This window comes from Populus alba, chromosome 1 (genome assembly GCF_005239225.2).
Source record: "Populus alba chromosome 1, ASM523922v2, whole genome shotgun sequence".
Classification (NCBI taxonomy): Eukaryota; Viridiplantae; Streptophyta; class Magnoliopsida; order Malpighiales; family Salicaceae; genus Populus; species Populus alba.
The window spans coordinates 31216024-31230335 of NC_133284.1; the positions used below are offsets into that span (position 1 = coordinate 31216024).

General features: G+C 30.4%; 1 protein-coding gene across 1 annotated transcript; it reads right to left on the minus strand.

Annotated features, from left to right (window-relative positions):
* Window positions 1-11774: 11774 nt before the first annotated feature.
* On the minus strand, window positions 11775-13990 carry LOC118047063 (probable mannitol dehydrogenase). The gene is made up of 5 exons (XM_035056228.2): window positions 13649-13990; window positions 13410-13523; window positions 12581-13094; window positions 12322-12475; window positions 11775-12230 (listed from the first exon to the last, which is right to left on the minus strand). The coding sequence occupies exons 1-5, from the start codon at window positions 13747-13749 to the stop codon at window positions 12031-12033; spliced, it is 1083 nt and encodes a 360-aa protein (XP_034912119.1). The 5' UTR covers window positions 13750-13990; the 3' UTR covers window positions 11775-12030.
* Window positions 13991-14312: the final 322 nt, after the last annotated feature.

A 14312-nucleotide genomic window follows, 5' to 3' on the forward strand; every position in this document is an offset into this window, starting at 1 on the left:
TGTTGACAAATGATAAAATTAAAAGACAGGGGATGAAAGTTAAAAAGACACCATAAATGAATGATATTTTCAAAGTTCACATAAAAAGTTTAATTTAGTCCTCATATTTTAAAAACTATATATATTTGAAGCCTCAATATTTTTCAATTCATTTTTAGTATAAAAAGTTTATTTTAGTTAATTTTTTAGTCCACGGTTTGAGAGATAATAGAGAGATCGAGACGTCACCAGATTCTAGTTGTAGAGAGAGAGAAATTTGATTGGCTCCAATTGCGGCCACCAAAATTGTCAATCTTTGTGTCAAATGTCAAATGATTCAATTTGATGGGGGGTTCATGTTAGGTGATTTTTTTTTTACCTTGAAATGCTTAAAAAAACAGATTTAAGTTTGGAAAGATTTTTTATTTTGGGTTGATGTCGGGTTTTAGATTTTTTTTTTTTGAGGTCATGGATAAATTTATCATGATTTTTAAGATTTTTCTAGGTGTTTTGGGTCAACAATGAGTTGAAAAATTTGTTTTTGAGTAAAAAACCCTCTAGCCTTGAATTTTCAGCTATTGTAGTGGTCAAAATATGGGCAAAATTAAACATGTCACTAGAATTTATTTTTTTCAAAAAAATTTGATGCAAACGACATGTCATCTGCTTCATATGAAAAAAATAAGGGTGAAAACCCATGAGCCCTAACGAGATGAGCCAAGCGGATTGGCCTAGCTTGTAGACCTAGTAGCACATGGCTTTTTCCTCTCTTTTTTCCTTTTTTTTTTTTAAATTAATGGTTTTTATATTTTTTTTTCAAAATTTTTATTTTTATTTATATTTAAATTAATAGTCATTCTCTTCTTCTTCTTCTTCTTCTTCTTCTTTTTTTTTTTTTATTTTATAAAGACTCTTTTAAATAATAATTACTTTTTAGTTATTTTGTATGTATTTAATTTCTAAGGATATTTTTATGACACATCTATATATATATATATTTTTATCTTCCATATAAATGAACTTTATTTTTAAAAATAAAAAAATATTTTTTTTATATAATATTTCTAATATGTGTAGCCTTGCATAATTTGTTTCCCTTTTATTTTATTCAATCAATTTAATTTGTTTGTCTATTTCTATTATAATTTAATTGACTAAAAAATTTAGCAAACACAACCCGGTAAATGTTTCATCTTACGAGATTAGATGTATGGATCTACACTTGTCTCTCAATTGATTTAGTTTTAATTTTAATTATCGTTTATGAATTTTTTTTCATTTATTAACACACATAATCCTCTATTTATTTGACTACAAGTATGTATAATTTTTTTTTTTTATTTTCACTTAGAGTTTGTTTAACTACAAAAACACGTCAAAAATACTTGTGTATACAATTTGTTTTTTGTTGAAAACAAAAATATATCTGACTTGCGGTTCTCCGCGGGTCAAATAACAAGTAAAAATCTAAAAGGTGTGGCATTTCCTATGCACACAACACTACTAACCCTCTCACATTTTATTTTAAAATTTTGCTTTATTTTTAATTTTATCATCTTTCTTTTTTTTTTGTTTGATTGCATCATTTTTAGACCAAATTCAAGGGTAATTGAATCAAATCTGTTGACTAAATATAAAATTGAAAGACATGGGACCACAATGATGGTTTCAAAGTTCATAAAAAAAAAAAATTAATTTAATCCTCACACTTTAAAATTTTTTACATATTCCATCCCTCAATATTTTTATTTAAATTAATACTCATTCTCTCTTTCATATTGTTTATATATATTTAACTTCTTTTAAATGATATTTATTTTTTTAGTTATTTTGTATGTATTTAGTGTTTTAAGAGATTATTCTATTTTATCTATATTTGTTTTTGATGTTTTATATAAATAAAACATATTTATTTTTAGATAATATTTATAATATGTGTAACTTTACATAATATTTTTTTTTACTTAATCAATTTCACGTGTACTTGTTTTTATTATCTTTTAATTGAATGAAAATTTGATTTGATAAACAAAATCATTCAAAACAACTTCGTGAAAGGTCTCTATTACAATGTCAATTATTTTAATCTATATATATCTATCAATTTTCTATTTTTCCCTTATTTGTTATTAATGATTCATTTATTTTTTTTTAATATACATTGTTTTTTTATTAATTTAATTATAAATATGCATAAAATTTTTTATTTACACTTCTAATTTTTTTTTATGTGCAAATATATATTACAAAAAAATTTATATATAAGTTTCTTTATATATATACAAAAATATCTAACCCGTTAAAGTAGCTGGTCATTGTCTAAACTCATCGCGAAGGCTATATATACACACCGGGGAAAATTACTCATATTTTTGTCTATTTCCATTTGTTTCCACCAAATTCTCCAATAATAGCTTGATAAATGTCTCGCTGATTGTAATTGCCGGGGTGTGAATACTTGTAATAAGTCTTTCGTGCCCACCCTTTATACATGTGTTTTATTATTCAAAATTAAAAAAGAAAATGAGAAATTCCTCCAAATGAAACGAAAATCGACAGCTAATCGGTTAAGAGAAAGAAAAATAATTCTGACTTTTAGTTGTCAAATTCAATTTCCTCTCCACAAGTTTTCCAGAGATGAATTTGCAAGTTTATGTCAAATTTAATTTCCTTTCCACAGATTCAATCGATGCTAATAAGTTTTGTTTTGCAAGTTTTATTCGGAATATAAAAATTTTGTTCGATTTGTGCAAGTTGATACATGAAAAAGTTCACATAAACTTTTTATTTATAACAAAAAAAAAAAGGATTGATTATACAACAACAAAAAAATATTATGTCTGAAGAAACTATCATATTCTTTGTCATGATTCAAAATTATGAAGATGTTGTAGTGAATAAGAGGTTAATTCCAGCATCAAGCCAATGAACACAAGATAGCTTTCACTTTTATAAAGCACCATCTGAACGCGCCTCCTGCTTCAATGACGTCTTAAACTTCCAATGTATGATATGATGATGTGTAGCAGCACCCACCCTCTTCCTTAGAGCAACCCCATCTCTCCCTTCTCCCTCTCCTCTGCTTAGAAATCAAAATTCATACGATCTGGAGACCTTTGCTCTGCAGTTCGCTCACCTTTGCTATTCATGGTTTCTGTACGGTGTATGTTTTGGCTGGAGCCACCAGCACGTTTATGATAGTTAAGTTAAAAAATTTTTAAAAACTCGTTTAGTTTGATCTAAAATTAAAGATAATTTTGAGTGAACAGCAGGGGAGGGCTCAGGAAACTTGTTGAATTTCTATTTTTTTTTCTTATGACATCGAATAACTATTTGTTATAGAATATGAATATTTGTGATCACAATAGTTTTTTTCGTAGATTGATCGTTCTTTTACATAACAGCAGGGGAGGGCTCAGGAATTGGAAACCTTTTTTTTTTTTTATCCTTTCCCAACAATACACTTCAATCGATTTATTTTTACTATGCAAAGCAGAAATTGCCAAGCTTTTGAGCATCGAATGTCTCTTTCAAAATTCTCATCCTCTTAACCAGGAACAGAGCTCAATGGTCCATGGTCTATCGCTATGAACAAGTGAGTGAACACTGATCTGACAGTCGCATACTTTTTATTTTGCAATTGACCATTGTATATCCAGAAAGATAACTTACCATATGATAGCAAAGAAGAAGAAGAAGAAACAAAGCAAGCAAAGCCCGTTTACATATAAAATATAGAATAAATAATCAAATACATAAGTAGTTGTAAATCAGTGTATTACATATCCCTCATCTCAGTAAAAATAAATCTACCAGTCTACAAGAGAACCCATATGTAATACATAAACCTTTATTCAACTGTATAGACAAACCAATAAATAATAGTACTCCTGAATCCCTCGAAAAATCACTCTCAAAAGAGTACATGTATAAACCCCATCCCAGTAATCTATATATAATAACCCTCAGATCGCAAAAATCTAATGCCTCAAAAGAGCGAGCATGGACAAGAAGAGAGAAGAGCAGATAAGAGCCCCGGAAGTACCAAAAGAATAAGAGGCAGCGCCGTTGCCAAGTGCTGGTGCCGGCGCTGGTGTCATCTCTCCAAAATCTTGAGCAGAAACATCAACGCTAGCAAACATCGCCATTACAAGAACAGCAGCTAGAAACTTCATTGTGGCAAATTCCATTGAGCAGGGAATTGGATCTCGAGACACAAAAACAAAATCTTTCGAGAAATGTACTGAGGGTGTAAACCAAATCTTGAGTACTCAATTGTTAATCTTGAAGGTGATGAGAAGAGAAGTGACAAGGAGGGGTTTTTATAGAGTAGGGTACGTGTGGGTTTTCAGAAAGAAAACGCGTGGGGCCATAGAGAACGTGGACAGCTGGAGAGACACGTTGAGGGAGAGAAAACGGGAACCAGTTTGAGTCCAGCAAGAAAGCGGCTGGTGGTTATAATTTGATTTTGCGGGCACTTGTCCAAATTTTCTTACCCTGTCTTCGAAACCGTTAACCTAACACCAAGACAGTCCCCATACGGAACATTTAACGTAGTTAAACCGGAATGTCGGCGTGGGGTTGGATTGCTGGGCTTTGACTTGGCAAAATGGGCCACGCATGCATCCCTTCTCTCTAAGCTAATGGCAAATGAGGAGGACACCGTGATTTTTAGATCATAATAAGGTTTAGGAAATTGCTTTTCGGTTGTGGATTGTTACTGCTAAAGAGACTAGTGAACTACTAAGATTGAGCTGTTTAAACTTAAAATAGGGTTTGAATTTGAATGATTGGGGACAAAATAAGCCCATGTGAAATGTAATATTTCTTTTATCTTGGATATTATTTTTTTAAAGAACGATGGTAAATTTCATTAACTAAACTATTGTAAAAAATAATTTAAAATGTGTTTGTTTGTAAGGTGCGTACGTGACATATCTTGTAGAAAGCATGAATTCCATGCTTTTCAAGAGGTGCGCCGCGCATCGCCCCTCTTAAACAAATATACTCTAAGTTGTAAGTTGTAAAGCATTTGAAAATAATATAATTTATATTTTAGAAATTTGTATTTTAATTTAAGTTCTTGAATTGAGATAATTTTTTTTATATATTATCATAACTTTATTAATTAAATGATTACGAGTTTAAATTTTATTATCTTCATTCAGTATAAAATGGTGTGAGCTTATAAACACAAGTTTTAAACTTAAAAGATTTTTACTTAAGAGGAAGTACTAGAAAATAATCTAAATTATATATTTAATGAAATAAATTTTAGATTAAAATAGTTTTATAAAATTAATTTATATATATATATATATATATATAAATTAGATATCCAAATATCCAATGTAACTTGATTCATGAAGTCTTCATCCCCTACGTATTACTCGGTTGACAGCTATTGAAGCCCTTTTTTTTTCCCTGCAAGTTGACAATAGAAATTTTCATTCTAACTTCTGAAATAAAGAGTGCCCAATACTATCAATTGGTGTAAGAACATTCCAAGTTTTTTCTTTTGAAGATTAGAATACATGTATTGAGATTGATGAAGTTTCAAAAACTCATCATAATAAGGAAGAAATGAATTCTTTTTGAATATTTGGATAGAGTAATCACACATTCACTTATATTCTTTTGTTCAAAGTTCACAAAGTTGATGATTTATGATAGATCTGACACTTGTAATTTTTTTTTTTGTGGGATTTAGAGACCCTTCGATGATAAAATCAGTGATTTTTAATAAGAAATTATAATAAATGAGAAAGTAAGCTTTAATTTCTAAAAACAAGAGTGTTTGTTCTTAGTTATTTATGATAAATGCTTTAAAAATAAGAGTATAAATAGTTTAGAGAATATGAAAAGTGTGAACAATTTACCTGCATGGTTCATAGGATATATATAGCCTATAAACTTTGTTATGTTGTTTGAATAAAAGAGTTGAAACGTCATCTCCTCTTGATAAGGGATAAATATCTCTTAAACAACATTAATGAGGGATAGATATGTCTTACACAATATTAGTATTGATGAAAATATGGTAAGCCTTTAGGAGATTTTAATGCACTCGAGGATGTAAGGAGATAATCATTATTGACTTGTATCACTTCATGTTAAAAGACATAAAAATCAATAAACAAATCCTCATGACCCATCATGGGGCCTAAAAAATTATCAACTCTATATGTATTTGATTTAGAATGATTCTAAACCCAGGGGTGATGGGTCTGATACTTTACTAGACCTATATCCACTTGGACTCTATGCGTAATTGAACCCAAGGTAGTTGAATATGATATTTTGTCCGACCCAAATGTACTTGAGCTTATGATGTAGCTGAACCTAAGTATGTTGGGTCTAACACTTCATCAGACCCACATGTACTTGGACTCAGCGTGTAGCTGGATCCAAGGATACTGGATCTGGCAAAGTGCCAGACCCACATGCATTTGAGCTTATTGTGTAGCTCAGCTCAATAATGTTTGGGTCTAACAGATATGTTGAGTTTGACATCTTACCAGCCTTATATAAACTTGGACTTAATATATAGCTGAACCCAAAAGGATTGAATATGACATCTTGTGAGGTCTACATATACTTGGGTGTGAGTTGAACCAAATGATGTTCGGCCTAGAAGGAAGCCAAACCTATACTACCTGAGCTTGACATTCTGCCAAGTTTATATACATTAGATTATTACCTTGTCTTTAACCCTTTTATTCATGATAAACAAACATAACAAAAATACACCGATACATAAGAGATATACATATATATGTACATATCTATAAGTTAAAGAAATACTGGTAGATTTCTGAAGTGCACCAACTAAAACCAATTTTCCCTGATTCTTTCATGGACCAATCAAAAGCTAGAGAGGATGCCAAATGTTAATTATGTCATTCACTATGCCTGATTAAAGGTTGTAATGGTTTGGGCCTATGGGATAAATATTCATACGTAAGCCTACCCATTATTTATTGGGCTTGAGCAAACCAGAAGGATAGCCCACCTATGATTAGGTCTACACAACATCCTTCACTTAAAAAAGCAATGCAATTTGATGTTCATATTGCACAAATAGTTTCCTTTAAAGTAACGTAGAAATACAAGTTATGCACTTATTTATTTCATCATAAGGCTTTTTCTTACTTTGCAATTTGTTAGATTTGGTCGTGATTTGATATGAAAAAGAGTTAAGAGTTATTGGGTCATTAAATTAATTTCAATTAGCATATATATATATATATATATATATATATATATATACTATTTTATTATTTAAAATTATGTTATTTTAATTGTTTTTAAGTTATTTATTTATATCTTACCTGATATGGTCAAATTAATCAAGTCATCATCAACCCATTAGATCATCCAAATTTAATCAAGTACATATCATAAACAATTCAAACTAAAACCTAACTCAAGTTAAGTTTTATCTCATGAGTTTATTAAATTAACTCACCATACAAAATCATGTTTAATAAGTATGGTTTTTTTTTTCTTAATTTAAAACTCTTTTCAAATCTTATTCCATCTTTAAATCAATACTATTTGAGAACATGTGAAATATTTTCTCTAATTCATATAGGGTAATAAATTCTCTCTTGATCATTTAAATACCTTCATATAGTTTATATTATATCCAATGTTTTTCTAGTTATTACATTTACCAAGATAATGTGTAATAATGTCGAAATATAACACTATCTATATAAGATAACTTATTGATCTCAAGTCTAATGTTTACTTGCACAATCATCACGTGAGCCTTTTCATGTACACAAAAGATAACTCCATATAAATTCTCATTCGGACCAATCCGGTGTATATGTCTTATGACAAACACCTACATATTAGTTTTAAGTACCCATTATATCTCAGCTTATGAGAACAATTGATTCTTTTCATAAAAAAAAGAATATAATACGTATAAGTCTTTACGGCTCTGATAAATGTCAAATAGTTAAGAGAGCATCGACCAGGAATATTTTAGAAATAATGTTTAATGCAATAGAAATCGCATAATTTTAGCAACTTATTTTATTTCCAAAACTTTTTTATCTCATGGACTTTATCTTTACAACAAATTCATAAATCAAATATTAGATTCATTAATCTAATATTATATAGATATTAAAGATAAATTAAGACTTTATTAATAATAAATATATATTACATGAATATAATAATGTTATGTGTAACCAACTGATGAGCTATATGACATATTAAATTAACAATCTTTCATTTGCACTAAATTTAATCGATCATGTATTTAATACCATATTACTCCATTAAGCATTAATGCTTCTACATGAATAGTGACTTAGTAAGAAGATCTTTTAAATTATATTTGGTGGATACTTTATTTGTCTTTACATCTTTCACTTCATTGATTTATAAAATCAAATAGAATTGCTTAAGTACTTATTTGGTTCATTGATGAGACCTTGGTTTCTTACTTATACAATGATTTCATTGTTATCAAAATATAGGACAACTGGATCAACAATGCTAGGAACCAATTTATTTCATTAATGAATTTTTTGATCCAAACAACCTCTTTATTTCCTTAAACGTGGAGGTGTATCCTTATTCAGCTGTAGAATCAGTTATGCTCTTTTTTGGAACTATTCTAACTCATAGCACTACCATTTAAAGTAAAATATATTAACTGGTATTTACTATTTTTTCAACATTTCATTTAAAAAATCTTAATTCAATTAATTTTAAACTTTTAGTTTATCTTCTTCATTGATGGATCCTATAGCCAAGTATATAATACCATTTTCATCATAACTCTCCCAATCTATGTCTCAGAACACATGTATTTGGAAAGAGATGTTCCATATAAAATAGATAAAAATCCAATCTTAGATTCTTTCATGCTAAGTTATTTTAACATCTAGTCTATATGTATGGAATAAGACAATCTAATCAACCTTTTAGATCTATCTCTGTAGATCTCTATATCCAATTTATAGGTTGCTTCTTAAAATTAATTTATGGAGAAATTCTTCATCAATTAAATTTATTGATTAAAGTAAGATATGTCATTTCTTAACAATAATATGTCATCTACATATAATATTAAAAAAACAACATCACTGGGCTTTGATCTTTTTGAGATTTTGGTTTTGTTGGGAGCTTTGCTTCTAGTTGTCTTGGAGATGGTACTCTTGTTTTTTCATCCTGCTATTCATTTTTGTGATGCCATTAGGGTTAGTTTAGACACCACCATTTATGGATTGGTTTCTTCTCTAACCGTTGCATAATACTTATTACTCTTGACCTTGCATGGCCAGTTTTGATTGGGAGTCTGTTCCCACCCCACCTTTTTGTTATGTGTACATGTTGCTTCCTTTGCTTTCCTATTCAGCTAACGCAATTAAATGGTTTGGTTGTATCTAGTTTGATTTCATAGGGAGTCTGTTCCCTTCTCTGTCTTCTCTTCATTTCTGTACATATATATGGATTTGCTAGTTTCCAGCATGATCACTTTTGATCTTAATACATACTTATATTTTGATAAAAAAAAAAAAAACACTCCCACTAATATTTTGTAAACACAAGGTTTATCCATATTTTTTATGAAATCAAATATGTTGATTATATCATGTAAATTAGATATTCTTGCTCCTTAAAGCTTACATTGTACATTTATACATTGCCTTTCATGTTAGTCTTTCTATTAAAAACTCACTTAGATCCATCGATTTTTATCCTTTCAGGTGGATTAACCAAGTTTCAAATTTGGTTAATACATGACGTCTATAGCTTCAAGTTATTTATTGAAATAAATATCATTTATTTCTTCTAGGTAATTGGTAAACTAATCAATTATGAGTAATATATAATTCATAGTTTTCATGAGAGATCCTTATCTTATTGATGCATGACATGTCCTATCAAATTTATAGAGATTTTATGTTTTTTAAGGTTCAAGCTAAACATTCAATGTTTTAGCCTTAAGAATATATTTTATTTGGATATAGTGTTCTAAGAGGTATATAGAATCTCATTCTCTTTTAGATGGTCGAACTGAGGGATAAATTAAATGTCATTGAGTAGTTGTTGGCAACTTTTACTGGTACTTATTCTCCACCTCGTTGCACTCCTGATTCTGATGAAGATCTGTCCTCGTCTCCTCCTTCAACTTTTGTTACCTATATAGATAAATTATATTTAATAATATTTTTTAAATTAATAATACAAATTTGTTTTTTATTTTAATTTATTTTTGTTTAAATTTTCTTTTTCATTTTATTTTTTAATTGTAATGTTTATTTTATTTTTACTTAAAAAGTTAATTACATATAATACAGACGGTATTACCATAAGTTTATTATGTCGGTAACACAAATATAAATGTAATTCTTCGACGGATTAATTTTATTGACAATATGCATATAATCACCGATGAATTTACCATAAATTTATGGCATAGATAACATACATATAAATATAATTCTCTAACAGATTAGTTCCATCTTTAATATGTCATAATTACTAATGGGTTTACTAACATGTCGGTATTTTTATTTATTTGCCGTGATAATTTCATTGAAAAATCTATAAGTGATTATATGCTTGAGAAAATGAGCATCGAAATAGAAATCACCACTGATATATTTTCTAACGATTTTTTTCATCTGTTATTCTAATAATAATTGTAATTCCGACAAAATCAAGCTTTAAACACCTATGAAATATGTTGTCGGTTTTTTGCTATTTTGCGGTAGTGTAACTCATTGATTTATATATTATTGAACATAAAAATGTGTGTAGAAATTGATTAAAAATATAAAGAATAAAGAATTCATGCTTTTAATTGCAATTATCGTGTAACAAGGATGATAAAGATGTCCAATGATTTAATGCTAAATAATTTTTAAAATAATATTATGAATATTAAATTGTTTCCTCGACTCATTTTATTCAAATATTGATTTATTCCTAACAAAAGACATTCAAGTCTAATTATTTGTTTAAAATAGAAATTAATATATAGTAATATAAAAAGGTTGATTTAGACAAAGGTTCTTTTCAATATACAAACTTCGAAAATAAATTTTACAAAAAAGTGTGTAATATGGATTATATGCATTAAAATATAATCTATTTGTAAAATAGATTATGGATTAAAAACACTTAAAACAATACAAATATCAAACAAGGCATCCTTCATGGATTATATGCATTTCATCATTGATAATTACAATAAATGTTATGGAAGTCAATGAGAATTAGTGTGTACTAATCACATGGTTAGAGTTTCAAATTTAATCCATTGTGAGTTGGATACTCGAATCCTAGTTTAGTTTCCACCACCCTCGAGTATCATCGTTAAAAAAAAAAAAACCCTGATTTCTTCATATAGAGTGGAGCCAAGAATGCCTTAATTTCTTCATATTGTTTTAGACTAATTAAAAAGTGTTTGAATTTTAGTTATATTTGCAACTTAGCCATCGAATAAATAATTTTGGATGGTTACTGATATTTAAAGTATAGTTAGCCATCGAATAAATATATATATTTTTTTATGAATTTATGTTTTTTTTTATGTAATTTATAGTTAGCCATCGAATAAACAGTATTTTGGATAATATTATAAAAAATCAAATATTAAAAACAATAATTAAAATGATTGCATAAGAAATTAAAGGGATTGAGGAATCAATCATATTTATGACATTGCAATATATGAATCTGACAATTGCTTTAAATCATAAAATTATTCATTATTATTAAATAATTTATTTCATTCATTCAAATAAAAAAAACAACGCGAATTGTGACAGAAAAAAAAACAATTAGTATATTAAAAATAAGGCGAGCGATATTTGTAGATCCAAAGTAATGGATTTGGAAGAAAAGGAACCACAAGGGTTGGGCCTTCCACTTCCCTTGCCCACCATAGCATTACAAGCCCGTATATGTTTTTAATTACCAGACAAAAACTTATTGCTGAAAGCTGAAAAATGATTCGGACCTACGAATCCTCAAAACTCAGGCCATTTCTCCACTGAGTTATGTGGAAGATGAACATCAAATCTTCAATGTATTGCCAATGTCAATCACAAATCTGTACCGAACATCTGATTTCGATAGCCGCTCCAAGGCAGTGTTCACATAATCCATTGGAATCACCTCAACGTCTGCTGTTATGTTGTTCTTGGCTGCAAAATCAATCATCTCTTGTGTTTCCTTTATTCCTCCGATGCTACTACCACCCACTATCTTCCTTCCTGTTTATCCATAACAATGGTGTAAGTTGCATTGTTTATTTTACTACCATGCTAAATGAGGCTTGATTTAGATTGGTTGAGATATGTATACCCGTGATAAGAGGAAACACCGGTAGCTCGAGTGGCTTCTCCGGCGCACCAACCAAAACCAGCTTTCCCTGAGTCTTCAACAGACCAATCAAAGGGAAGAGAGGGTGCATCGTCGAGACCGTGTCGATTATACCATCCATTGTGCCCATTGCAGCCTAATAGCGAACAGCAACAAGATTAGAAGACAAGCATAGAGGAAAGAAGATTGAGTTTCTTTAATCAGTTAATAATGCAAGGATTGTGCTCTGCATCATGGATACCTGCATCTGATCGGGGTCACGGCTAACCAAAAATGAATGAGCGCCAAGATGCTCAAGAGCCTCCTGCTTCTTTTTTGGAGAGGTACTGATCACTGTCACCTTGATCCCCATAGCTTTTGCAAACTTTACAGCTACATGACCGAGCCCACCAAGCCCGACTACACCCACATGCATACCTGGTTTGTCAAGGCCATAATATTTCAAGGGGCTATACACTGTAATCCCAGCACATAGGAGAGGAGCACCGGCATCAAGAGGGAGATTCTCTGGAATTCGAATTACGTAGTGCTCATCTGCGACCATAATGTCTGAGAAGCCTCCGTATGTGGTGGCTCCATCATGGTACTTGCCACCACTGGTGACTATTGTTTCTGGGCAGTAATTTTCGAGATCGTCATGACAACTATCGCAAGATTGGCATGATCCAACCATGTACCCTACCCCAACTTTATCTCCAACTTTGAACTTTTCAACCTTGCTGCCTACCCCTGTCACTTGCCCCACAATCTCATGCCTGCATTGCCAATATTCTCAACATAAACTTCAAATGCATGTCCCTGTTAGGAAACTAACTGTTGGTGAACTTAATATGTTATCCTAAATGTCCATTTATCAAATAAATGTGCACTGAAAAAAAAAAAAAAAAAAAAACTCGTGATAAGATCATTTCCCATGATACAAGGATTCAGGTATATACAGTGTCAAAGCGCGAACGAATGATTTTTAATTAATTCATCACTCATCAGGGTGTTTATCACCATAATTGATCTTCGCTCTTCAATTCAAACTTGTCCTTATATATATATTTATATGATATCAGAGTACATACCCAGGGACAACAGGGTAGGAAGAGATACCCCACTCATTCTTGATCATATGAAGGTCCGAGTGACATATTCCACAGAACAGCACCTTGATTGCGACGTCCTTCTCTCCTGTTGCCCTGCAAGAGAAATTCTTTCTTAATACAATTCATAAAACGGGAGATATTCATAGGTATAGAGTGATCAATCGGTGGGGATAAAAAAACAGAGCCCAAAAAAGCAGTTCAGAGATAAGAGATGGAACCTCCGAGAGAATTTGAAAGGAGAGAGGACCCCAGAGTGGTCTCTTGCTGCCCATCCAAAAGCCTCAGCGGGATGGCCGTCCTGACAAGATTTAGCTGCCATTTCTTTTCCTCTGTTTTTGCTCGAATTAAGTTGTGGATGGTTATGCTCGTGTACAGAAAATGGTGCACCTATTTATAATGGTGGATGGTTAGCTATTTTGCTGAAGTAGGCAGGCAGGGCTAGCGTACCATGTTTTAGGCAAGCACCGAGAGGTAAGTCGTTCAACGCAACACAAAGCTAAACTTCGCCGAGATAATTTTCTTGCGCATGCCTTGCGGACGACTCCTCTTCCGTGTGTTGAATGGCCTTCTTCCAAAACAGTTGAGCAAGTACCATCATAGATACTAATCAACTTGGAAAAATTGTTATCCCAACCTTTACTAGATAATTTTTATCATGACATCGGTGGAGGTGTTATTCCTATTGATTATTTGGATAATTCTTTATGATATTTTATCTTTTAAGGTTAATATACATCTTTCATTTATTTTATTATATTATTATAATATGGTTTTTGTGTTGTCGTGGTCAATATAATTATGTTCATCTATACTTTTTTCTTTTTTTTTAATTGCGTTTGAATAGGTAAATAGAATTATTTGGATAATTCTTTATGATATTTT

Coding starts and splice junctions, on each gene's coding strand:
- LOC118047063 (XM_035056228.2), bottom strand. CDS start 13,749: ATGGCAGCTAAATCTTGTCAGGACGGCCATCCCGCTGAGGCTTTTGGA. Junction 12,476..12,580: donor GTGACCCCGATCAGATGCAG/GTATCCATGATG, acceptor GTTCGCTATTAG/GCTGCAATGGGCACAATGGA. Junction 12,231..12,321: donor GGTGTTTCCTCTTATCACGG/GTATACATATCT, acceptor ATGGATAAACAG/GAAGGAAGATAGTGGGTGGT.